At 45.5% G+C, this 27251-nt stretch overlaps 1 protein-coding gene across 2 annotated transcripts; it reads right to left on the reverse strand.

The window, feature by feature from the left end:
- Positions 1 to 3284: 3284 nt before the first annotated feature.
- On the reverse strand, positions 3285 to 26804 carry LOC103644200 (Histidine kinase- DNA gyrase B- and HSP90-like ATPase family protein). Of its 2 annotated transcripts, XM_023301372.2 has the most exons (14): positions 26478 to 26722; positions 26021 to 26368; positions 25309 to 25643; positions 24536 to 25166; positions 24265 to 24369; positions 13560 to 13752; positions 11665 to 13445; positions 11358 to 11570; positions 8928 to 11192; positions 8743 to 8855; positions 8200 to 8587; positions 7710 to 8027; positions 5316 to 5573; positions 3285 to 5107 (listed from the first exon to the last, which is right to left on the reverse strand). In XM_023301372.2, the coding sequence occupies exons 1-14, from the start codon at positions 26478 to 26480 to the stop codon at positions 3764 to 3766; spliced, it is 8295 nt and encodes a 2764-aa protein (XP_023157140.1). In that variant the 5' UTR covers positions 26481 to 26722; the 3' UTR covers positions 3285 to 3763. The 2 variants fall into 2 exon arrangements, with proteins under 2 accessions (XP_023157140.1, XP_008665619.1); XM_008667397.3 differs by having other exon boundaries at positions 26021 to 26804.
- Positions 26805 to 27251: the final 447 nt, after the last annotated feature.

Genomic DNA, 27251 nt, shown 5'->3' on the forward strand with positions numbered 1-27251 from the left:
GAAGGGAGCGCGGAGCCACGCACACCGATCCGCGTGGGCTGTCCCTCCCTTTTGCTTGTTCGCTTGGGCCTTTCAGCAACAGCACGCGCTCAAGCCCACACAGACTACGGCCTGCTCCCGGGCCGCGGCGCCACATGTTCATGTAGGACCGCTCGGTCGAGATGGGTGGGCCGATAGCTGCCGGTCTAGGTCTATGCCATTACGTTACGTCGTTGTTGCAGCACCGTTTACACCATAGAGTTTGGAGTAGAAGATGAAATATAAGGGTATGTACAGCGTTGTTTAACACGGCGTGTCTTATACCGTGTCTAGGGAGGTAACTGTAAAATTTCCGAAGACTCGATCCTTGGCGAAGCCACCGTTCCTCGCGCATGGCTCGAGGCAAAGATACGATGTTGTCGCTTCGTTGTACAACGCTGGTCGTCTCTTCGGCATTCGGTGCTCCCGTTCATCTGTTTGGTCATCACTTTTGCATCACTAGTCTCATCCATCCGTTTTGCCATGAATAAAAAAAAACAGGTTCTCCCGTTCGTCACCCGGCCGTCGCCGCCGCCATCCCTTCCGGCTCCACGTCCAACTGCCGTTACCCCTCTCTTCCAGATGCCCTCCCCCACCGCGAGATTCCCCATTCACGTTCCCCTTGCTGCTGGCAACAACATCCCCTCCCGAACCCCCTCCCCCGCCGGCACACACTTCACTATCCTCTGATTAGTGAAGTATGGCAACGATACGATGGACATTAGATCAATCATATATGTATATTTCATATTGCAAAATTTATCAGCTATGTGATACATTTATGTTGAAACCTCTATGTGATACATCTAATTATTGGTTTTAATTATTATCTGTGTCTGAATGCATTTTCACTCTCCTCTGATGCATTTTCATCAGCCTCTGCCCTCTGCAGACCTCTGGGCTCTCTCGTTACCTTAATTTTCTGCACCTGAATGTGAACTGTAACATCATTTCTTTTCCCACAACATGCCAAAGCAACTTCTCTAGTTCACCCCTTTGATTTTACCATATCTGCATCTCAAGCGCTACTCTGAAAATACTGTAGCATTCTGAAACTGTTGTCTAGATCCTCATCAGTTTATTCAGCAAAGTGAGTAATTCAGTTTGAGGTTCGGAGGTTCAGTTTGTTCAGCAATGCGCTACTCTGAACAGCAGTATAAAGTCAGAAAACAACGGTGTGAACCTGCAGTGTATACAAGTGCACAATGGATCAGTCACCATTTAATACGATGAATTTGAAACATTAATTAAGATGTAAGATTTTAGATATGTCTTTTTGTACTGAACTGTGTCTTAGGTGTGTTTTATACTTGGAGGACCGTGCCGTGGTATCTATATTGTACATGTCCTAAAAGCTGCTGGAGATAACTTTATTATGAAAAACTTGGACATGATATATGTTCCGAAGAACCTGCTGTCAATGCAACTATGGAAAAGCTTTACAAGAACATTGCTAGAATGGCAAAAATTTAGTTCGTTTTGTGCCCTACGAACAAGGAAGGGACGGAAGGTTTAAGACGGCGGCAGCAATAAACTCAAATAGGGATGGAAACGAGCTGAGCCGAGCCCGACGCGGCTTGGTGCAGCTACGAGGCGAGCTAGGCTCGGCTCGGTTATGTTGCAGCTTGACTGAGAGAATCGGCTCGGTAACGGCTCGCGAGACTCACACTAAATCATGTTTAGAGTATAAATTATATATTTTTTATTATATATAAAATAAAAAATTATGTATAATATTTTTTTAGACTACAATATAAGTGTATCACGTATCAAATTCAAGAAATTTAATAAAATAGTTCAAAACATAATAATAATAATATAGTATAATAGTATATTTGACGTTGTTAGCTCAGTTCTCGCAGTTCTGACGAGCCGAAGAAACAACTCGGCTCGGGCTAATTTTGGCTCGCTAGCTGGCTCGGTTCGAGACGAAGCTCACCGAGGCCGAGCCAAATTTCCACCCCTACACTCAAATTAGCTTGTCGGCGCTCGCCGCCAAGGATGCACACCACAATCGGAAGCAGCGCTAGCGCCGCTGAAGTAGTAGGTCTTGAACCCGACGAGGCGTCGATGTATGGGTTCACTGTACTATCGCCGTCACCCGCCAGCCAGACTCCCGAAGACGCGAGCTGGGGCCGCGTCGTTGCCAAGGGCTCAAGGCCGCAGTCATCATGCATGGACGACGTCGATCGATAGGGATAGGGTCCTCGGCTCGGCTCGTCAATGGTGTTGCGTCCTCTAGACTCTAGAGTACAACGCTTGCTTAACCAAATGGACACTTCTACGCCGTCGGTGGCCTCAACCCGACGGTTATCGTCTTTGCTGCCCTGCCCAACCAGCTTCCATCATGATGGAGATGGATGGATCCTCCGCTTAAGGGCTTGTTCGGTTATTCCTATCCCACGTGGATTGGATGGGATTGGAAAAAATTGTGAACGATTTTGACTTGTTTGGGATTGAAACCCATCCAATCCCACTCAATCCACATGGATTGAGAGCAAAACGAACAAGCCCTAAGCGGTTAAGCCTAATATGAAACGGAGGGAGTAGTTCAGTCTCTACCTGCAAAACTGGAAATCCGTAGCGTTCCGTTACCGTGTTTGTCACAAGGAGCTGAAGCTATCCAAGACGTACCGAACGACCTGACCTTATCGATTTTTTTTCCTCTGCCTTTTCTTGCGAAATTGATGCATCTGGGAAATTGTTGGGCAAAGCGTGGCGGTGCAGCTATGGGACAATGGACGGTATTAGCTTAGCACTTGTCTACTATTAGTAATACCTTTGTTGTCGAATATTTGACCGTTAATTTATTTTTAAACTAAACAGCGATAAATAAATAAAAAAAATTAGTACATGACTTGCAGTACTAAAAGGGTTTCGGCTATGCACTACTGAACTTTTCAGCGGCCAGGTTACTGTACTCAGCACCAGCCGGAATTGATAACTTCTCTACTAGTTTGGTCATTTTACTCATTAAAGCATCTCCACCACATTGAAAACAAGTCACCACCTTTCAACTATCAATTACTGATAAAGGAGATTCCACCAAATTGAGAATAAGTGATCGCCTTTCAACTGCTGATAAAAGAGACGGAAAGTAAAACAAAAATGAAAAGGCTCCATCAGATCCTGTTTTTTTATCAATTGAAAAAAAAAACCAGTACCCAACTAGCCAATTTTCTCACCGAGCAGCCGGCGAGCAGGCTGCCGGGCAGATGCCGCGCCCTGCGCACAGAGACCAGAACGCACAGACCAGGCAGCCGCCGCACGCAAAATCAAATTTCATGTACATGGTAAAATCAAATTCCATCCATTTATGTACAGTTTCATGTTTAGTTACACAATCAACCTATGGGACGATGTCTAGGGCAGAAATTGAAAAACAAATCTAATGACAAAATCACATACATTATGCAACAAAATACCAGAATGGGTTACAAAGGCAGAGCGTAAGTTGTATGTAACAAGAGACATGGTAGAGAGCCGCCATTGGAGAAGATTACCCGAGTTAGAATAATAGAAAGAGGAGCCTACTATAGAGCGGCTCAACTGTATGTTGTCTTGCACTCATGCCGTACCCGGTACCCCATCTCTCTCCAAAAAGAAGAATCTGCTAACTTGGATCAGCAAATACCTATCAAGATGCAGATGCTCACTCCAGTTCATGTTGATTATTAGTCAGAGTAATCATAACAATCTGCAGAAGGATGATCGGTGCTAGCCTCAACAAAACCGACATTTTAGTCTAGGTTGCTGCCGATCTGGATATCAGGAGAGCAAGCCGCAATGCTTTCTGCTTACAAAGCTTGTGTGGGTTTTTCAACATTTCTATACTTGCTTTCTTTGTACCTAAGATGACACGAGCAATGCTAAATGAATCCCCTTTCTCCAAGGCAAACTGCCATTCCCTTGCTGAGACGTCAAACCAATCTTTTCTTGAAGATACAGTTGTTTTAACCTCCACATACTCTGTGAAACCCTCTGGGTGTGTTATAACAATATCATAAGGCAGTCCGGTTTCAATTCTGTTGTTCACCCACCTAACATTGTTGGAACCTAGCTGTTTGGCCAAATATTTCTCGACCAGTTCTTCACCAAGCCTCCCTGTTCTTAACTGGTTTGCATCTGAAAGTCGCTGATTCTTGTCTTCTGCAAGAATGGCCAGTTTCTCATCGAAATTTGTTAGCTCAACATCAACCATTGGGTTTGAACCTGTTCTTAACTGGCTTGCATCTGAAAGTCGCTGATTCTTGCCTTCTGCAAGATTGGCCAGTTTCTCATCGAAATTTGTTAGCTCAACATCAACCATTGGGTTTGAACCTGTTCTTAACTGGCTTGCATCTGAAAGTCGCCGATTCTTGTCTTCTGCAAGATTGGCCAGTTTCTCATCGGAATTTGTTAGCTCGACATGAACCGTTGGGCTTGAATTTCCAGCCTCCAAGTTCAAATAAGCAGGTGCATGGAAAGGTTCAGCAGACATCACCATCTGAGGCTCATCAAGGATTTCCGATGAACTATCTCCAAACAATGTAGTTTCAGTTCTTGGATTCTCTTCTATAATCCAATCCCTTTCAAGATCAGCAGAAAGCAAACTATCTTCGGTGTGTCCATACATAGCAGGCATGTTTAAGTTTGATGAAGGTCCAGCATCATTCACCTTTGCCTCTTGCATGCTTGCATGCTGGTTTATGAGAGGTGTTCTGAAGACGGGTGCTGTTCTCCAATAGTTTAGAGGCCAACTAGAAACCATCACCTGTGCCTTCTGATGATTGGGAATACTAAATTCATGGACAGGTTGGAAATCAACCCCCTGGGTATCAGCACCACCTTGGTTCGCTGAACCATGTTTGGCTGCAGACAAGGAAGAGAAGGACCAGATAGCTTCATGCTCAGGTAACTCAGGCACATTCTGATTATTAACGATAAAAGTCTCTATTTGCTCAGCATGAGTGCCAGATTCGGCCATGGTTTTGATCATGTGTAGAAAATTTGCAAAATGAAGATCATGGGATCCATCAAAGAAAATTCTAGAAAGCTCCAAAAATACTGAATGTGAGTCAGCCTCTTGTGTTGCATATAGAGTATCTCCCTGCAACGAGTAACACATCAAAAAATTGAAGGCAGAATTAAGCAGAGAAAACTTAAACATTAACGACATAGTGGTATGAAGTTTATGTACAGACAAGTTCATGAATACAGCGTAGAAAATATTTCAACCTAAGGGCCTATTTTTAAGTAGACATTGTATAATATATGTAATGAATCGCTAATGGCAGGATTGAATGATAGATACTAACCTGCAAAAGACAATGACATTGGAATCTTTTCTTAGAAGAACTCTCGAGTCCCCTCAGTACATACTTGTGGAATAACTTGTCAACAACTACTACTTGCAGGTTGCTAATCTTCATGATGTCGTTTTTCTGGAAGTTGATATAAGTATCTCTATGCATCTTATAGATGTAACGTTGCATGTATGGCAACAGCCAACAAATCAAGGAAACCTTTTCTCTGTTCTCTGATGTACCATAAAATATTGCTTCACGATACACAACCTACATAGAGGTAGAAAGAGTGATAAGAAACAAGTAACTTCAGCTATAAAAAATCTTCAATATGTATGTCCATACTTCTCATGTTTGTGATCAATGTTTTTAGTTCAGTTATATTAAAAAAACGTCTGTTTATGCAGTTGCATAACTGGTAAAATAAGCACATACACTTAATTTATCATGTTACAACATCAAGTGTGCTACCTCACTCTGCTATAAACAAATAATATTGATGTGGTCTATTTGCAGTTGCACTGTGCCATAACTAGAACTTTCTGCAGCTAGCCAACAGATTAACCATGGTGCTCACGATAGACATTGCCACTTGCAGTGACTGATGAACTACCTTTGCCCAGAGAAAGCTGATTTCCTCTGCTAAAAAAAACCTTACCCCTGGGGGTAAGACCTCCCCCAAGGCATTGATGGAGAGGTAGAAGATTCTCTTGCGTAGGGTCAAGAAAGGCCACAAACCCCGTCGTGACGTACCACAAACAGTGAGGACACGAATGTGGCCACGTATCATGCTGCAACCATTAGTGGAACACGTATTTTAACTGAAAAGAGCACAAGGAGTGGTCTTTTTTGTGAGAACAGAGTGGAACTCTCGACCTGTAGGTTACACTTCTCCTTCCCTACCACTGCACTAGGCACACGTTCTCAATTCCTCTGCTACAAATGTTGCTATCAAATTCTACAGTATTTGGGTCTTGTTCGGTTATTTTCAATCCATATGGATTGGAGGGGATTGATACGGATTAGGAGAGATTTTGACTTGCTAGGGGTTCAAACCCCCTCAATCCATATGGATTGGGGTAGAACCGAACAAGCCCTAAAGATTTTCCATGGCTCCACGATGTTAGATGTGTTCTGTCCTTGCAGGCCTTCTATGAGTTCTTTTTGTGTTGGGACATGCTGCAAGGCTTTCATCTTAGCCCCGGAATTCATGACCAGCATGTACGGTTCCCTTCCACGTCAGGTGCCTACTCTTCCAAGTCGGCTTACAATCTTTTCTTTGTGGGGGCTGTGGTGTTTGAGCCAGCTGCACGCATTTGGAAGACGTGGGCACCTCCTAAGTGCAAGTTCTTCCTATGGTTGGCCTCTCTAAATCGCTGCTGGACAGCGGATCGCCTGGCTCGCCGAGGCTTAGAGCACCCTGAGTATTGCCCGCTTTGCGATCAAGATGAAACAATGCAGCATCTTCTTGTGGCTTGCGTCTTTGCTAGGCAAACTTGGTTCTTGGTGCTCTCGCTAATAGGTCTGCAGCAGCTAGCTCCTGATCCTGGCGTTTCAGTTTTCCAAGAATGGTGGAAGGCAGCTGTGTTGAAGGTGCCTAAACAGAAGAGAGGAGGTTTCAACTCGATGGTCACTCTTGTGGCTTGGTGGCTGTGGAAACATCGTAATGCATGTGTTTTTGATAAAGTTTCCCCCAGTGTGGTCATGATTGTCAAAGATATTGAGGAAGCCAGGTTATGGTGCTTAACAGGGGCACCAGGGCTGAAACAGATTTGGCCTTTATTGCGTTGTGTGGGTCGGGTTCTCTCTGATGTCTTGTAACCCTCTTTTATTTTCGTTCTTTTACCGCTTCGGCGGTTTGTATCGGTCTGTTTTAGACCTTTTTTCTTTTTAGTATAATGATACGCAACTCTTCTGCGTTCGATAAAAAAAAATCTACAGTATTGTGATGAAGTAATATTATCATAATTACAGTATAGAATAAATTGATGCTAATCAGCCATTTTTCCCACTCTTTATTAAGCCCACGAATTGGTAAAAAATGGTGCGTTGGAAATGACTAGAGCACAAACACTTCTTTCACTACAGATTTCATTCGCCACCAAGTTTCCAACTCCATACTTCTCCATTTCTCACCCATTACCATTAGCACTTCCATATATAGGTGAGATTGAATGGAAGACAACATTTAAAGTGTCACGTGGGCCATAATAAATTCTTTTATAGAGATTGTCTTCGAGAATGACTTTAATTACAGTTATGGGCTTATAGCTCAAATTACATTTTCATGGGGTTCATTCCCCTTTTAATTTGCATGAATATATACTTGTTAACCTAACTCTTCGTGCATATAAGAAGCAGGCTAAAAATTGAAAGACATGAATACCATAAAAAGATGTTTATTACCTTTGAAAGTGCTTGGATGCCTAAGCTTTTCATTAAAGCAGCAACTCTTCCATACAACATTTGCTTATCCTCAGAAGAAAGGTCGCCAAATTGTATGAAGTAAACATCATTAGAGTTAACAAACTGTTGCTTTAGCTCATCATCATCTACCCAGCAAACAAGGCCAAAAGAAGGATGTAGAGAGACCCATTTATCGGCTGAGGTGGGCAATATTGTTGTTTCTAATTTCTGAAGGGATTCTTTCAAGTACAATATATCATTCATCTTGTCACTTTCAGAATGCATACACTTGGCCCATCTCACAAATACACAAAAGACCTACATATAACATGAGAACAAGAGATATTAAGTCAAATGAGATAACCTTACTAAATACAACTGCCAAAACTTTTGTGTACCTTCAGTTCAGGATAATTTAAACCGTGGTCAACTGAGTATCTACTTAACAGTAGCAAGTTATAAAATATACCCATGCAGTAAAGCAACTTACATGGTTTCCTGCCTGTGAAGGCAATGCAATGGTTGACAACCGTAGCAGCATCTCAACATAATTTGATGTTGTTGGGGCCTTTGGTACACCGCATGTCAGAGTAAATAATTCATAAAGGTTTGGATAGGCTGCAGACAGCATTTTTCTTGGGAACATACTTCTGTTTTTCGTTGCAACGAAATCCTCTGTTATTTCAGAACATCCTGTTGGGTCATGCCAATAGAGGTCTTCTGGCGCCAAAAACCTTCCAGGAATAACCTCACTTGCCCGAGGACGCTGTAGTGGTGTAAATATAGAAGGAGACGACATGAACTCCCGTTTAATGTCAATCTTTGCGTCTGCCACGCCTTCAGACAAGAAGGTATAGAATTTGCACATCTGGCTCATACTGAAGAAAAGGAAGGTTAACCAATATATTAATTAAAAACAAAAGGACAGCTAAGCGATTATGTTTCAGTTATGCACAACAAATTTGTGGCTCAAATATATTTCTCAAAATCACAGTATAAGTGTATAATCTTGACAGAGAGACCTAGTAGTTACCTTGCTCTAAAGGGAACCTTTGACGTTATCCAAGACTTCAGGACCATCAATGCATCACAGTAAGATACCTCTGTTTTGAATCCAATGGCCTTCTTAAGTGAACTGCTAGATACCTGTCCCAGAAAGGAATAAGGTGAGGTAACCGGTAAATTCCAGAGCAATTTGGTAAGGACAGATTCACCAACCTGCGGTACAGCATATGGAGCCACACTACCAAAAAGAGAGCGGACATTTTCACAATCATAGAATAAATCTGTTGCATAATGAAGATCCTCATCCATTCTTGATGCTATCCATTTGAAGCTTTGAATGCACTTCATAAATGATGATTCAACTGCTCTGTTTTCACCACAATGTGTAGCATCTGTGAAGATCCTAGATTTTGCACTATAATGATCATCCCAGAATCTATCAAGAACTTCCAGAAGATATACACAATTTTCCTTGCATCTTTTTGAAGAAAATATTGATAAAATTCTAGATAATTCTGGTGACTCCCAGTCATACACTGTACATTGTTTTGTAGATACATCAGCTAGAGAAAGTCCTCCTGCTAGAATAGAATCAACTTGGGATAAAGTTTTTTCAACTTTCACTACCTGCACAAAATCAGTCACACCCATTTCTTCAAAAAATTGCCTCCATTTTTCCCGTGCAAATGATGACGACTGTGAACCATGATGCTGCAAATAGCTACTATCAAGTTCAATCCAACTTATTTCTACATTCTGAAGCAGTCTAGTAACATCCACGGAATTTCCATAATCTTTACTGAAGTGAATTGGTTCATCAGCTGGGCTCTTGTATCCATGGTTTGTAAGGAAGATAGGACTCTTCCGTAGTTCTGACACTATCTCTCCTCTTTCAAAGTTACAGCTGGTGCAAGAAGACTGAAGATGAACCATAATAAAGCTCACATACTCTCTAATCACTATATCAGCCACATTAGCATCTAAACCGTTACGCAAGGACACCATGATGTGATTTTTAACAATGTCATGCCCAGACAACTTCCGCACCCCGATCCTTTGGAGCATGTCTGCCAGATCATTTATTCTGACTTCCTCCATGAGGTATTTATTTTTGCAGCATGCAGAGAGAAGGTTTGGACTTACAGTTCGAAGATTACCATATAGAGCTGGAAAATTCGGAATGCTACTGCATTCAGGAATGGAACTGGCAACATCATATGGCAACCATATACGACCATCTGAAATAGAGGTAAATGAACCATCTGAAAGTGGGATGCATGGTATTTTCCTAACTTTATCCAAAAGAATGTCTTCGAGGTTTCTTGCTGAGGAAACATTTTGAGAAGAATGAGACAGCAATGTCAGATAAAGGTTAACAAACCAAGCACAAAGCCATTCCAGGCCCAATGACTCAATACAACCATCAATTCGGCAAATAGATGAGATGGCATCTAGCAAAATGTTTGGTCCATAGTCATGAATACCTAGGGCTCTTGATAACTTATCAGATATAACAATATTTTTTGAGAGGTAACCAAGACCAAGATGTTCATGAAGTAAGCCTTCTGAAAATAACATTTTAGTTTGTTCATCCCAACCCCTAAGTGTGTTGCATGGATAGACCCATTGCACAGTAGAGCCATCCAAAAACATGCAGCGGGTCAGACGCAACTTGGAAAGGATCAAGTGTGGAAGCTGGCTGAAGAATCCATGAACCTCTCCTGCTAGAGGAATAAAACTCAAGAAGGCTGTGACAGCTTTTCCAGGGCACCTCTGAAAACAGGGAAGAGCACAAAAAGATTCTTGGGCACTTACAAACAAAGAAGGGAATTCAGACAACAACCACTGATTCCATGCACTATCCGCATCCACTTCCTCTCTGGAAGATGGTAAAACAAAATCTCCTTGAAGAATGAATTTAAGACCGTAATTCCTTAGAGGAAGAAAAGCAAACACAGGTTGCTGCTTCAAATAAGGTTCATAATCTCCTTCCTCAGTCTGCTGCAAAGTAAACGCCACAGCTATCTCTGTGGTGCACACATCATGCCGCACAATGGTACCTTGTAGCCTCTTACTGACCACCAACCAACTCATTGTCTCAATCCCATGCGAGATTCTCACAATACCATCACCAAGAATCTCCCTTCTCATAATCAGAAGTGTGTCATCAAACAAATTCTTAAACTTGATACATTTTAGTCGATGAAGGAACAGCAGTAGAGATGGGTGCAGATCTGAAAACAAAGACACAATGGAGCACATACCAGTGCACTCCCTAAATTTTGATCTGAAGGGAAGTAAAATGCAAGTGTTCCACAATGAATGGGCATCCTTGTCATCTTCAACGGATAACATTCTACTAAAAGAAGTGGTACTGTAAGGTGGAACTGCAGTTGGCAACACAAAACCAATCTGGCCATCTGTGATATCAAATTTCACATGGAAACCATTTGAATGGATCTCCGGAGCATCAGTTACCTACAAAACATAACTGACAAAATTAATCGGTGTATTCATTCCCCTAGACAACTCCAAATTAACAAAAAATATGGGGTAAATAAACAACAAACTACAATAAGCAATACAATAGAGAATCTATGAAACCATGGACAATATAGTAGTTATCATTATGTTAATACCTACCCGGAAAACTGATTTAAATCCAATGCCTTTATTTCCAATATAACCCTGGTTTGATCCTTTCTTTGTCGAGTTACCAATATCACAGAGTGCTCTAATGTTCTCAGCAGAGAAGCCCCTCTCATTGTTTAGAACAGCAATACCATCCTCTTGGAGAATGAATGCTAATGTTGCTTCAACATCCTCAGGATATGTATTGTCGTCAGCATTCTGTACCTATATATATATCAGCAAAAATTATTCTCAACTTTCCATGTAACCTCCATGCACACAACAAAATCCGAGTGTAAAGAGCATAGTTCAAGCTTACCAGCTCAAGAAGTAGATGAGAATCCTGGGAATATAATTCTTGTGAAAGGCAATGCAATGCTCTGCCAAGTCGAGCATGCTGCTTCTTTAACAAGCTATTCTCAGTGTCACTTAGTGCCTGATCCAGACCAAACTCTTCACGGCGTATAGTCTCAATAACAAGAGATGCTTCCTCAAGACTTGTTTCTTCCATCATAGAAGATCTGCTGGTAGTATGTAGTTCTGCAACATCTGCCTCAGTTCCAGCAGGATTTAACATCTTATTGTCTTCCTTATCTATACCAGCCCGATCATTTATGACAGGAAACAATTGTTTTCTCTTATCCATCATATTAACATCACTAGAAATATGCATGTTAGAATCTTCATGGGTGGCTCCCACAGAGGCAGGTGTTGCAAGCTTGGCAGAAGAATGCATTTCTGTCTGCACATGAACTTCATCAGTTAAACACAACCTATGGCAATCTTCAACCCATTCTACAACTCCAAGTGACAAACCAATATCATGAAGCATGCAAAGCTGCCCGTTTTCAGTGGCTTCATGCAACATAACTGCATGCCAGTTCTTAGTAACAACCCGAAATCCTGCCAATAGTATGTCTGCTGCAAGACTACGGAATTCTGAAGGTAGATGATCAAGACAATCAAGTACAAATTTTGTGATCAAATGAACAGTGTTATTAATGTTTGGCAAGCTATCAGACCTGATCAACCTTCCAGGAGACGCCTGAGAGCTTTCTTGACACTGATCAGCAAAACAAGTAGAGCTTTCACTACTTAGGTTTTGGGGCTCATCAGGCATAAATATTTTGTTTTCAGATTTAGCATTCATCAAATCATTGTTGTTATCTACTATGAGCTTTATTGCTCGCTGTGCATAACATTTTAGCAATGACATTGGGGTGTTCATAGAACCATTGTAAATGTATAGAAGTGAAAGCAGTTTCACTGCCACTTGAAGTGGTGATCGATGGATAATAGCTTCCAGAAACTGGTCAACTGTGGCTGATGAATCTACTCTAATAAACCTACCATCTGTGGTCGCAATGCATGCGAGCTCTTGAATTGGACCAGTATTCAGCAACCAATGTACAAAGGAGCCCAGTGTAGGAGCAAATAGCGAATCCCAATGGGACCAAAGATGCAGATCAGACAGCATAGGAGCCCTCAGTAAACAATTAATTGCCTCTCGTGAGCAAACTGTGGTATGGTAACAAGATTGTTCAGCGACAATGTTCCCCAGTTCATCAACATTCCCATGTCTACTTGGCAAAGTTCCAGACCATCGTTTCTCCAACAAAGAGATGGAAAATTTTAAACTATATGTCCGTATGTCTTTCTTCTGCCCCTCAATAAAGCCAGAAACTCCACCATCAGATTTGTCTTGCACAATATTAAAGCTTATTGTTGGAAATTGCTTTTTAAGAAGCATAACAAAACTATCCTCTGAAAAGTCACTATCTTCCAGCCAATTACTCTCAGCTTGACAGAGTAAAAATTCAATTTGCTGCTGCAGTACAGAAACTTCCAGAGATGAAGAATTAGAAGGACCCTCCTTAAAGAAACTACTCAAAGCAGTTCGGAACTGGTGACAATGTTTGTCCAAAAACTCAAGGAATGTCCCATGGCCAAGAGCACTGAATTGATTTGCTGAAAATTGAGTAGTTACCCATGTTTCACAATCATTAAGTGCCCTCACTTGCAAAGCCACATCACCAGAGATTTTACTGTTGGATTCAATATATTCTGAAATCCTCCTGATGACATCATCAATAGCAACACCTGCATGAACAAATGGGCACATGAAAAAGAGACATTTGTCTGTAGCAGCGGTTCAGCAGAAATTAATTATCAAGTGTCATTGAACCAAATGAGAGAGAGAGAGAGAGTACACACCATGTGCAGTCATGTTGTCTTCACTCTTCTCATGGGCTCCATTAGTGCTACCTGTATTTTCTTTACTTGGAGGCTCAATTTCCATAACTTCAGTGGTGGTGTTAGGAGGAGGGCTTGAAGCTACATCATTCTCATCAGCAAGCTGTATCACATCGTAAATGCTATCCAGCAGACCACATCCCATTGATTTAACCTGCATGTCCATGTGGTAGCAAAGTTTAAAGAAAGATTTCAAAATAGTAACACTGATCCAACACATCAATAATCAATTAATAACAAAAGGAAGGGGCAAAATTCATGTACTAAAAAGTAATAAATATGCATGGTCAACAAATTTCTACCTCTACACCTAGAATAAATATAATCTGGCATGTTCATAGCATCACCATTCAAAACATGCATTTTTTTTCTTGAACGCGCAGGAGAGCTGCGCATCATTATATTAAGAGAAGAAAAGGGTCCAAAGTGGACCAAAGTACAAAGCCCAAAAGGCAGAACAAACAGACCCACCAACCTCCTGCTGTGCACAGTGCCCCAACCTCCAACAAAAGGAGGCAAACAGCAAACGTGCCAACGGGCCCCCCACACACACCTGCACTACTCACCCAGAAACTCCCTGGACCTAATAATGGCAGCACCTAGGCCTAAGCCCTCAAGATGCTTGGCACCGGCTAGACCCCAACATTCTAACTCTTCCAAGAAAACTTTTTGAATTCTGCTTATGGAAGGACTGACACCCTCGAAAACTGCCTTATTACGATGAATCCATAAACACCAAGCCCCATGATGATGACGCTGTTAATACCTCTTCTTTTGGATTTGTGCACTTGCTTACACACCTTCCTCCACCACTCAGCAAAAGATATCTCAATAGAAGCAGGAGAAAGATTAGCAAGCCCCAACGGTGCAAGAATGCAATGCCAAAACTGTCTAGCAAAGATGCAACTGCAAAGGAGATGTTGGATATTCTCCGGCTCCTGATCACATAGAGGACACACGTCAGGATGATCCAGCCCTCTCTTCTGAAGTCTATCAGCTGTCCAACATTTATTCCTTATTGCCAACCATAGGAAGAATTTGCATTTGGGTGGAGCCCAAGATTTCCATAATCTCTTCCAAGGTTCAAAGGTAATCGAACCCATGAAAAAAGCCTTATAGCATGATCTAGAAGAGAACTGCCCAGAGGAAGAATGAATCCACACATGTCTATCAGCCTCTTGTGTGAGCACCACTCCTCTTAAAGCGTCCCAAAGCTGTAGGTACTGCTGCAGCACAATCAAATTAAGAGGGGTCTCTAAGTCGCTGACCCACTGCCAGTTCTCAAGAGCATGGGCCACCGTTCTGGAAGAACTAGCCCTTTTCCCAACACTAGCAACTACATCAGGGGCAAGATCCTGGATACAAGACCCATCCAACCACCTATCTGTCCAGAATAAAGTAGTAGACCCGTCTCCAACCAAGGTAATAATTGAAGAAGCAAAGAATCTCCTGACATGCTGCTGAATAGGGAATTTCAGCCCAACCCAAGGCCTATTTGGATCTGTTTTTTCCAACCATAACCATTTAGTCTGCAGCGCCCAGCTTTGGTAAAGTTAGAAATCCCAAGGCCACCAAGATATAAATGCCTTGTAATTATATCCCAAGAGACAAGACAACAACCTCCAGTTACCTCCTTTCTTCCTCTGGGTTGCTTTGGTTCAGCCTCTGGGTTGGTGTCTAACGACGAGAGGAGGATGGGAGTCGGTCACTAGCTCTGCTATCTTTCTCCGCGACTTGTTTCTCTACGCTAGGGGAACAGATGATTGGTGGATTGGCTATCAGTACCCGGTGAATTCCCCAGTTCTGTTGTTGTTGCGTGTTTTTTGTTTTCCCAGTCAGTGATCGGGTTTGCGTCTACATCGCCCACCGCCAGTCGACTCGCGCGCCCTCGACATCGGCTTCAACAACGCCGGACTCTTCATCTTCTTCGATGGTGCAACTAGCGTGGCCTGCGGCGTAACCGGAACGCCTGCCTATGCCGCGCCTCTTCGTATGCACGTCCATCTATGCCGGCTCATCGTCGCCACCACCTATCGGGAGGCTCTAGCATCGACATCACTATCGTCGTCTCCGACTCGCACGTCGTCGGCCTGATCAACCGATCGCGGGCGAACCACCGTCCCACACCGTTTGTCGTCCATCGCACAATGCTTCGCCAAGCAAGAAGGTTGTCGTTGTGTCGCCTCCTCGGGCAGCAGCATCGTCGTCTGTCGTCGACCAACACCATTGCATCTACATCGCCATCGACTTCGTCGGTGCGCATCTCCCGCGCTCGATTTGAGCAAGTTGTTCGACACACCGGCACACTGCACTGCGGGTCCTCCCGCATGTTGTGGCAACACCTTGCGCTGGTATTGCGCCTATCTTAGGCGTGCCGGCCACGGTCGCCGGTCTGCACCGCATTTGTCATCGAGTTCTTCGTCGACAAACATGGCCATCGCGCTCCACTGGCGCCATTGAAGCTCGTTTCCTATGCGTCATGGCTCTCGTCGCCGCGACTCCATAAACCTCGATGTGTCGCCACGCCTACCTCTTCGCATCGTCCAGCAAAACCTCGTCGACAACATCATCGTCTTGTCATCGATTACTTCGTCTACTCTGCTCTGACAACCGTGTGTTGCGCCGGCACTCCCGCCGTGGTGCACAAAAACTGTCGCGGAGGCCTTTTCTGCTGGTCCCTTGACATGTTGCCACATATGGTTGGGGCCCTCTACCTAGTACGTCCGGTCCTGGCACCACTGGCACGTGCATTCATCCACGATGCGTTTCTAGGCTTGGCAAACCTGGAACAGGATTCATCCATGGCTGCTTGACGCGTCGACCCCGACATCGACACCCTCATCTGGCTCGACGCATCACGCCTTCGTCTACGACTGCTTCTCGGCGCCACCGCCACCACTACGTCCTCTGACGCGTTGCGGGCCTTCCCGCGTGCCGCACTAGCGCCTTGTGCAGCTTGTCTTCTTCGACGTCCTCGACAGGTTCCTCGACCACGGCTACCCTACGCACGGCACTTCGACAACGGCTCCGCGTCCTCGTCCTTGGCTACCTCGACATTGGCACAAAGGGCTACCGCCTTGCTTGGGCAGCCTCGTTGGCTTCCACTCCAGCCACAGCATCTACGTTGCATCGACCGTTACGACTGCATGGGGGTGTCACCTCAACTTCTTCTTCTACAGTCTCATCGTCTGCGCCGCTCTCGTTATGACTGTGGGGGTATGTTAGAGTATATTAGGCAACACTGAATATGGATAGTTTAGGATTGATTGTAATCCCATGATAGCCTTCCTTATCTCTAGGAGAGGCGCCTTACCCTCCAAGCCATGTACTCTTATATAAACAGCCCGAGGGCTCAAGCAATAAACATCTCACAGATTATACGCATTCTCTCCTTCCTTCACATGGGTTGTTGTGGGCTCCTTCTATAAACACACATATAGGTACATGAATAGGAAGGACCGAAGGGGTCCACCGCACCCCAGGTTTCTAGGCCAGCACCACCGGATAGAAAGAAATCGGTTTAGTTTCATATTGAATCATAGTAATCAGTTTATCTTTCATATTTAATTATGCCAATAAATCGATCAGATTTGGATCTATTATGCCCATGGTTTAAAAGGCGGCTAGGCGGAACTAGGCGCCCAGCCACCGCCTGACCGCCTAGGCGACTTAGGCAGGCGCCTAGGCGACGCCTTAGTAGCTGTTACAAACAGCTGTTACAAAATACCAAGCAACCAAACCCCAGAGCAGAGAGCAGCAGTCAGCAGCGCCCAGACCCCAGAGCAGAGAGCAGAGAGCAGTCGCGCGCCCAGACCCCAGAGCAGAGCAGCAGCAGCGCGCCCAGAGAGCAGCAGCCAGCCGCGCCCAGAACCCAGAGCAGAGAGCAGCCGCGCGACCAGACCCTAGAGCAGCAGCAGCGCGCCCAGAGAGCAGCAGCCAGCCGCGCCCAGAGCAGCAGCCAGCCGCGCCCAGAGCAGAGAGCAGCAGCCAGCCGCGCCCAGAGCAGAGAGCAGCCAGTCGCGCCCAGAGCAGAGCAGCAGCCGCGCGCGCCCAGAGAGCAGCAGCCGCGCGCCCAGAGCAGTGAGCAGCAGCCGCGCCCGCGCGTAGGGAGCAGGGAGTAGTCGCGCGTAGGAAGAGAGAGTGCGCGAGAGAGGGCGCGCAGGGAGAGGGAGCAGACAGATTTGCCGCGCGCAGGGAAGAGGATTGCCGCGCGCAGGGAAGAGGGAGCAGACAAATTTGCGGCGCACAGGAAGCCCAAAATGCGAGCCCAGTACAAACCCTAGCCCAGTACAAACCCTAGATGCTAAGGCGTCGCCCAGGGAGGCTAAGGTGTCGCCCAGACGCCTACTACGCCAAGGCGGACGCCTACCTCGCCAAGGCGGACGCCATACGCATTTTTACCTGGGCGGCGCCGACGCCTAGCTCCGATCGTCGTCTGGACGCCTAGGCGTCGCCTAGGCGACGCCTTTTAAACCATGATTATGCCTTGGTCGGTTATTCCTATCACATGTGGATTGGATGGGATTGTAAAAATTATAAAAGAATTTGACTTGTTTGGGATTTAAACCCACTCAATCCAATCCACATGGATTGAGAGCAAAACGAACAAGCCCTTAGATGGATTCAATCCCTGCCACCTGATCTATAAAGGTTTGGTCGGTAGTTTGTACCAGGCATAGAAGAAATAGAGTTCCCCCTCACAGGTAGGGACTGTCTTCTACGGTGGCGCCACCAGCCGCCGACGAGGGCAGTCCCTCTTGCCATCTTCTGTGTTCTTGTTCCCAAGCCTCTCTGCTCCTGCGTTCTCCCTTGTGTACTCCTCACTGCCCCCCCCCCCCCCCTCGCCACAACAATTTGGTATCGGAGACAAGTTCCCAGCCATGTCCAGTGTCATGGGTGATCCTAAGACTGACTCGACGAAACTGGATCGCGTCATTGCTCAGCTCGCCACCATGAACGCGCATGACCAGCGCATCGCACGTACGGAGAAGTTCCAGTTCGGCAACGATGATGATCAGGATTCAGTAGCCGCACGACTCGCCTACTCTTGTTGACCGTCGACGACGCAGTGGCATAAAGAACGCCAGCATCGGCGGCGGCCGTGGGACGACCATTCCCGCGACCGCAGGGATGACCATTCTCGCGACCGCGGTTCGGGTCGTTACGACAACGACGGGCCAGGCAAGCGCAACCTCAACTTTCTGCACTACGGCGGTGAGTCAGATCCGCTCTTATGATTGAACAAATGTGAGGGCGTCTTCCATGGCTACCGCACGCTTGAGGAGGGCAAGGTGTGGATGGCATCGCTCCATCTAGAAGGAACGGCGGCGCAATGGTATTACCAGCTTGAGCGCGATCTGGACGTCGTCTCCTGGGCGCTTTGTGGAATTCACCAACATGTGTTTTGGTCCACCCATACGCTCCAACGCGCTCAGGGAGTTGAAGGAGCTTCAACGCACTGGCTCGGTGAAAGACTATGAACAGCAATTATTGGCCCTCTTGTGCCGCTGCGACAATCTGACAAAATACCAATTGACCAGTTCACCGTCGGCTTGGGTCAACCCTTGTCATCTGACGCCGAGATGCAACATCCGACCAACCTTCAGACGACCATGAGTCTGGCTATGGCTTTCGAACATCGTTCCGCCGATGTCGCGTGCGCGCCATCTACCCCATGACACCGCGACAACCTCCTAGACCGTGTTCTGCTCTGCTGCCGACGCGCCAGTAGCGACGCCACCCAAAACGGATGAGCCTCAATGACCCCGCGTCCGTCGTCTTTCAACCGCCAAGGGTCAATGTTACTTCTCTGCCCAGAGAAGTTCTCTTGGGATCACAAGTGCGCGGCCGGTAGTGCCCGCAGGGCCGACGGGACCTATTGCTAGGGCAGAAAAGTGGCATTGGCAACCTTGGCCACCCCTCTTGCTGTGACGGTTCTTAGAGTAGTTGGGGTTGCCCGAATGTTGAGAAGGCTGAGAAGACGCCTTGATAGAAGCCGACGGGGTCCCACCTTGCGGGGGCTTGGTGGAGGCAAGGAGGGCGGCGGAGGGAGCAAAATGCACGATGAGCCATCATGAGTTCCTCCAACAGGAGAGTGTCACAGACGTCATGGAACGTGGGGGGAAGGGGCGACCGAGGCGAAGATGACAGCCGATGTCGGAGAAGCGGACGCTAAGGCCGCGCAAGACATTGAGGACCAACATCTAGTCGGAGACTGGTTCGCCAAGATTGCCGAGAGCATTTGCCATAGTTTTGAAACGGCGACATTAGTCAGAGATGGATAGATCACCTTGGACAAAGTGTTGGAACTGAGCGTCGAGGTGGAGGACGCGAGTCTCCCGATTGTCGAGAAACTGGTTCTCGAGAGCAAGCCAGGCAGCGCGGGCAGTGGCGCCACATTCCATGATCGTCTCAGCAAGTTCCAGGGAGATGGAGCCGGAGATCCAGGACTTGACAATGCAGTCCATGCGTGCCTAGTTGGGGAAGTGAGGCGCGGGAGCATCGTCGAGGAGGTGGTTGTCCAGGGAGTATTTGCCAACAACGAGAAGAATCACATCACACCAACGAGTGTAGTTGTTGGCAAGGTCGAGGACGACGTGGATGAGACTCCGAATGTTCTGGACAGCGACGGCCTGGGAGTGGAGGTTGACGATAGCAGCAGCCTCATGGAGGAGGATGGCATCGCGAAGGTCCTTGTCAGCATCACCCGCTTGATCAAAGAGGTGATAATGAGCATTGTCATTAGGAATGTCGTCGGTGACATCCTGAGCAACAAGGGAGCGAGCACGGGCTACACGTTCGAGACCAGCGTGACTGCCTTCGGCAGCCACATCGCGCTCCTGGGCAGCGAGGGCCGCCTCCTGCTCCGCCTGGAGGGCCTGGGCGAGCACGACAACCTGGAAAAGGGCTTCACGCTCAGCTATGGTTGGTGCAGCGGTGTCGTCGGTGACAGGTGGTGGTAGGATAAGCGAACCGGCCATGACCTGGAGGTGACGCGGCCTGGCGCCTGGGGGTGGCACGCAGAGGGGAGGGAAAGGAGGCGCAACCTAGTGATGGCGCGCAGAGGGAAGGGTGGTGGCGCAGCCTGGAGAGTGCGCCTAGGGCAGCGGAAGGGTGATTATACCCAAATTAGTGGGATCTGATCCTTTCTATCTATGTGCACCAGGCACATTACCATTTGCGCTTGTAATTGCCTTTGCTAACACGAGCATCTACATGTTAAGAATGACTATGGCCAAGCTCTTGCTACAGATGATGAAGTTGTGGGTGGCATAAATGAGATAGACTTAGATATTGATTAGGCCTTATGGGCTCAGGGCAAGGCAGTATGCCATATTTATCAGTTATTTGGTTTATCATGTATTTGATGGACATATATAGTTGCTTGCTACTTGTTGGACCAATATTTTATTTGCTGGTTTTTTTATTTAACATATGATATATGTTGCATACCTGTTGCTAGACAAATGGACGCCTAGGTGTCCAGCCGCGGGGCTAGCGACTAGCCTCGCCATGGCATCGTGATAACCATGATCCATTTTCCTTGGCAAGATGGGTGGTTGCATTTATTGTGCCTAGCTCATCCATTCGGATGGGGCGTGGCTCAGGCTGGATGTGGTGGCCAAGTTGTGTGGGCTGTTGTGCTCTTGTTTCTTCAAGCCATCAACCCATGTGTGGACTACTCCATGAGATCCAGGTGGTTATACGTGTGCAGTTATTGCGTTCGGACGGTGTACACCTTCCATTGAGGAGGTTGTCAAAATAGAGAGTCCAAATCTATTTCAGGTTCAGAATAATAAAGTGAACCAAGATGCAAAAGGCTTATTTTTCGGTGTTAGATCCGTGTCGAGTCGAGTCAGCATTATAAGCTGATAAGGTTGCAGCTCAAGAATGAGCTGCTTGTCTAGGAGGGTGTAGTGTTAGAGGTGTATGTCATGGGTCTACCTAGTGGCTAACAGCCATGCCTCAATTAGATGCAAATCTGTTCAGCCTTGCATTAGTTAGCTGATTGTGTTAGTTTAAAAGGTTAGAGGAATAATAGAAAAGAGATGAATTATAGGAAGTGGTTAGCGAGGAAGGCTATTTATCAGTAACCTGTATGGGAACTAGAGGCAAGCAAGAATCGGAAGGAAAAGCCTTCTCACTTGCGCGGACGTGGACAAGGCCCCCTCTCTCCCTCTCAACCCTAGCCGCCAACATTCTATATATTAGAGCTGGGAGCAAAGGCGCGCTCCCAGCATGTCCACGTCATTCCTTAGATCTCCAACCGTCCGATCACGTCTCGACGGTGGCGCCAAACCTCCCAGCTAGCCTCTCTGTTCGTTGACGCAACGAGAAGCTTCCAGGAGCTCCATTCACCCCCCCCCCAATAGCGTCGTGATGCCGTGAAGCAGCTCCATCCCCCGCGCGCTCGACGGGCCTCGTGTCGCCGCCGAGGAAGCCGGCAGCCGTGTCCTCCCCTACAGCGGATTAAACAGGGACGCCTACAGGCTGGACTACTCCTGCCACATGTCCCCTGCAGCCAACGGGCCCACGGACGCGCGCAGGGCGCCGGGGACGGAAGCCACGACAGCGACACACCAACCATGGGGAACACCACAAGCGAGTACCGCAGTCCACCCACCAACGCGCTCACCACTGCCATGGATATCGGTAGCCACTTCGCGTTGCCGAGAACGCCTGCATCAGCGGGGACTTGGGAAAGACAGTTTTTCTCGCAGAAAAAAGTGGCGAGAACAGCACAACTGATATAGCGTGGCTATGCTCCCAAGGTGTTTGCTCAAATGTCAGTAAGGTCAGACACTATCGTGAACGCGTTAGGTCTCTTCCTGTTGTGGTAAACTTGATCTGTTCTCGTTGCATCTATATGGTCACAACGATTTTTTTGGGGGGGGGGGGACTGCCACTGGTATGGAGTACACTGTATTTTGCAAGGCCCTACAAGTCTGTGTATTTTAGTCTGCTTGATAGGTTATTTGATACGCCGTTTAACTGGATAGTGCAGTGTGCGAGCAATCTCAGGATCAAAATAAAAAGAGGAATCAAGTTCATCCTTAAACATTGTTCGAGCTGCTATTCTCAGGTTTGTGCTTATGTAAATAATCTTTTATTGTAGTATACATCATTGTTTGATCCAGGCATAAGTGGGTTAGCTTGATAATTAAAAATCATATAGGCGTGATTTTGTGAACCAATGGTTATTGGAAATTACTTTTCATCAATCATGATGCAGAGTATAACATCATCTGAACCTCCCAATGTGTTGGTCAAGGTACCTTCATAGTTGAGACAGACATTATTGTACGTGTACTTAGTCAGATGTTTCCCATAAACACTAAACTTGGGGAAAAACTGTGGCTATTCTTTTTTCTTTTCGATGTTACAGGTAGGCAGCTAAATTCAAGCCGGAATGTTTAGATTGGCAAGTTAACGACAAATACAGCTCAGGTCCTTAACAAAGACCTATGCAGAAATGGCAAGAGTGCATATTCATGTCAGTAAATAAATACTATCACCTTTTTTGTGTCATTATAATATTTTGAACTTATGCTATACCATATATGCTAGATGTTAGGCTTATAAGTTTTTGTTGTTTTAATCTGCTGCCACGGTGTTCTCAGGGGAAAGGTTGTTCTAAAGGTTACATTGTGCCTCACCAACGTACCGAGCAGTAGCATCACCTGTAATCAACTACAAGCAGTCCCTGATGTGTTCGAGGGGCATGAGGCAACTTAAGTTCTTATACTTGGCTTCCAAAAGGTTTACTGGTAAGTGGAAGTATGTGCTTCCTTGTCAAGTTGGTATGTGCTTCCTGGTCAAGTATGTGCTTCTAGCAGCAGTATCGATAGAATTTTCTTTGAATAAGCCATGAGTATCTATGTCATACCTAAGTATACCTATAATTGATGTGTGATTCTGACTTTTGCTTGGGTAGTGAGTAGTTGGGTGCCTATTGGTCGAATAAATTTGGCTATTTATGTGTGTATATTTTTTCTATTGTTACTAGATTTTAGTAGCCTACTTATCTCATAATGATGAATCATTCATATATGTTCGTAACTTTGTTGTCCTATGTATGTACAGAACATTGTAGAAATCTTAAAGTTAAATGTCCAAAAAGGCAATGAAGATTGCACTTTCTTGGAATATAATAATACTGTTTACTTTGGATGAACTTGGTTATTCCAAATTCAACTAATATATCTATCCAGTTATTCTAAATTTTATATAATTATGTTACTTGCACTATTTATGAATTGCTTGCTTATAAAAATATAATATTTTATTATTTATATAACTAAAGGTTCGCAGGGCGCACGCAAGTCACTAGTAACATATAACACAACTAGAATCATCATATATCACACCCTATTTTAAACTGCTCAATGACAAGATCTTTTAATTCGCTCCAAAGGTACAGTAGTGGGGCGTGGAACACACGAGAGAAGAAAAAAAAGATACCTACAGAAGTTTAAATCATATAAGATTACTTGAGGAAACTATATGACTAGAGAAATCCAAAATCGGGGCAACCAGTTCCTAACTTGTGTGTTATCACCCATAATAGGAATTATCAAGCAGGAAATGCAGGTCAAAGGTCATTAATGGACAGTCACAAAAGGATCACGATTCAAGTCAAACGAATAAAAGAATATATTCAACTTACAGCAACATTGAGAAGGCCAATGCCTGGGTACTGTGAGAAGAAATTTCTAATTCTCCTCTTCCCTGATATCGTTCTCCCATAGTAATTTGCTAACATTTCCAAAACCTGTGTCAGTTAGATGTACAATCAAATTAATTCTAGAAACAGGATAAGTCCAGACAGAGCAATTCGGTAGAGAAAAAGGAGGTTGTATGCTTGCAGCCTCATTACATTACTCAGCTTAAAAATTACTTAAAGAAAACATATATTCAATTCTGAGTACTAGACATACCTGTTGAACTGGATGTTCACGACATGTTTCCTTCCATGTTGTTACAAAATTTTCCAGCTTACCTATACTTAGGAAACATTTCGGTGATGCTTCATGTTTTTGCAACTTTTGCTGCTTCTTAGGCTGCTTGAACGAACAGCTAGGACTCCCGATTTCTTCATATTTTCTTTTTTCACTTACTTTCCCCTTTTTCCCACTGTCTCTTGGCTTGCTATTCTCTAAAGATTGCCTTTTATTAATTTCAGATTTCAAACCAAGCCTTTCCAGTTCTTCAGTTTTTGACGGATATGGGCAGCTATTCACACGCTTATCACCATCCTTTTTGTCAAGAATAGAACATTCATTCTCATTCTCATTGCCATCAGATTTACCATCCTCAGAACCAGTACAACTATTAGTTTCATCATCGGTCGAATCAAAATGGATATGCTTATTGATGCCTGGTAACTCTTTTATACGATTAGTTAAAGAAATGAACCTCTTGTCCAAAGCCTTCTTGTGAGTATGGAAACTTGCATTTTTCAACAAATCCTTCTCCTGACTACTATTACCAGATCCACTCATATTTGCTCGAAGCTTCGCAGCAGACACTTCTGTTTGCTTGGCCTGTCGTAGTAAGGAAATATGCAACCTACAAAACCTCCCTAAATTAGTAAAAAATGGAATGGCCTTTCTGTTTCAGAGTACACGGAGCACACCAAAATCAATATTAGAATCACACGTGAAAAGATAATAAGTACATAGAACACCATGATTTCCAAACAAGTACCTACCCCAAGCTTTGTACCCGCACACCAAGTTTTTCCTTCCCAGAGACTGATTTTTTCTCTGCAAGATGGTTCAAAAAATCTTCAATTGTGATTTTTTTCTTAGATTTGTCCACAAATTTCAGCAGGGTATTGATAATTTCCTCGCTACAAAGCTTAGGCACCACAGACAAATCAGCTGGCACTAAAAAATAATGTGCAACAAGCGGGTGCTGAAGGAAAGGTCCCAATCCCAGCTCTTCAAATTGCACAACCCCCTCATTCTTGCATATCTCAACCTCCAGATCATAAACCGTTACAATTTTTCTTGCTGCAACATAGCAATGGATGAATGCGTTCACCTAAAAAACATCAAATAATGCCCATCAAAAGTAAATTACCAGAATGAACAAGTAATTTCTACTGAATAGTAATGACTTGTGAGTAATCAAAGGAGCTAAGCAAACTTGCAATTGCATGCTAAATAAAATTAAGCCGCGATCCTTTCAGTGAAAATGAGCAAACATCAAGCTGCCCCTGTCTAGACCGATCCCTTATTAATGATTCTAGTTCTGTTAGATGCTAGTTATGCTCTTATCCAAGGTAAGGCTACCTTTGGGCATATACCACAGCTTAATTTTTGAACCAAGAGTTGTAATGACTCCTAATACGATTACACGACGGGAGTATATCCCATTTGAAACTATAGGTACTGAGTACGGGTCCACTGAGTACTGACCTTGCCCTCGATTAGGAAGAGATCCCGCAGGAGAGGCACATCCTGGGGCTGGACGCCGAGGGAGTCCCACGAATCAGCCTTGAGCGCCACCAGCACCGCCTGCGCCACCTTCCACGCCGTGACGCCGTCCCCACCCTTCACGAGCTCCTCCCGAGCCTTCCTCGCCGCCTCTTGAGCCCGGTCCAGCACGGCCTGCTGGTTGCCCGGTGGCGGCGCAGGTTTGGCAGCGGCGGCGGGTTTGGTAGAGCGGTGCATGGTGTTACCGGTAGGGGCTTGGTGGTAGGCATGGGAGGCGAAGTGATGAGCCTGCTGCTGCTGCAGTTGGTAGGCAGCTAGGGCAGCGGAGTTCTGGGGGAGGAAGTTATTGAAGAAAGGGTTAGGGGCGAAGCCGTAGGGGTTTATCCCGTGCAGCGCCGCCGCGCCGGGGTCGGGAAACAGCATCGAAGCGGCGCCATACCATTGCGCGGCGGCGGCGGCGGCGCGAGGGTCGTATCCGTGGTTAGGGCGAGGCCACTGGTGACGATCCTGGCGGCTCATCGAGGCTGTCCCGCTGGAATTGGGGCGGAGGCCACGGGCAGGGGGGCAAGAGAAGCAAAGCGCGCGACGGCGAGGTCGGCGCGGCGGCGGCCCTGGGCAATTGGGTCTCTTCTGGATAGAGATGCCAACGGGTATCCACGACCCGATACCTAGGGTATATGTTGATAAAAATCTTCCTCCAACGCATAAATGGGTACTAGTAGCTTACTCGCGCGTTGCGGGTTGCGCGAGTTTTCCGCCTGGACGGATTAATAATAAAAAATATTGTTGTAAATATATATGGAAGCATATTCTAATGGACCCGGTCACAAAAGGTAGATGAATGCATGTCTCTAATCTGTAGGTGTGTGTGAGACATGTTTGCTCAAAAGAAAAGGTAACCAGATGTATTAAAACTGAAAGAAAAGGAAACTTGGGTATTAAAATCTAATGAACACGTGTTTGAGTTACAAATAGCTTCTTGCAGCTTTGAGCATTCTTGTTCTAAATGAAAGCACACCAAATCAGCAATCTACTTTTGGATTTTCTAAACAACTATGATTGCTTCTCATTTGTACGTGGTCTCAACCTTGCTGGGCTTCAGAAAGACGTTCACTAAATTAGCAGGTAAACTGAAGTGGCGCACCACTGGTTGTTGATGTACGTAGCAGTTTTTAGACCTGTTGCTTTTGTAAAGAAAGGGTTCCACAAAAAC

This window comes from Zea mays, chromosome 1, assembly GCF_902167145.1.
Source record: "Zea mays cultivar B73 chromosome 1, Zm-B73-REFERENCE-NAM-5.0, whole genome shotgun sequence".
Classification (NCBI taxonomy): domain Eukaryota; kingdom Viridiplantae; phylum Streptophyta; class Magnoliopsida; order Poales; family Poaceae; genus Zea; species Zea mays.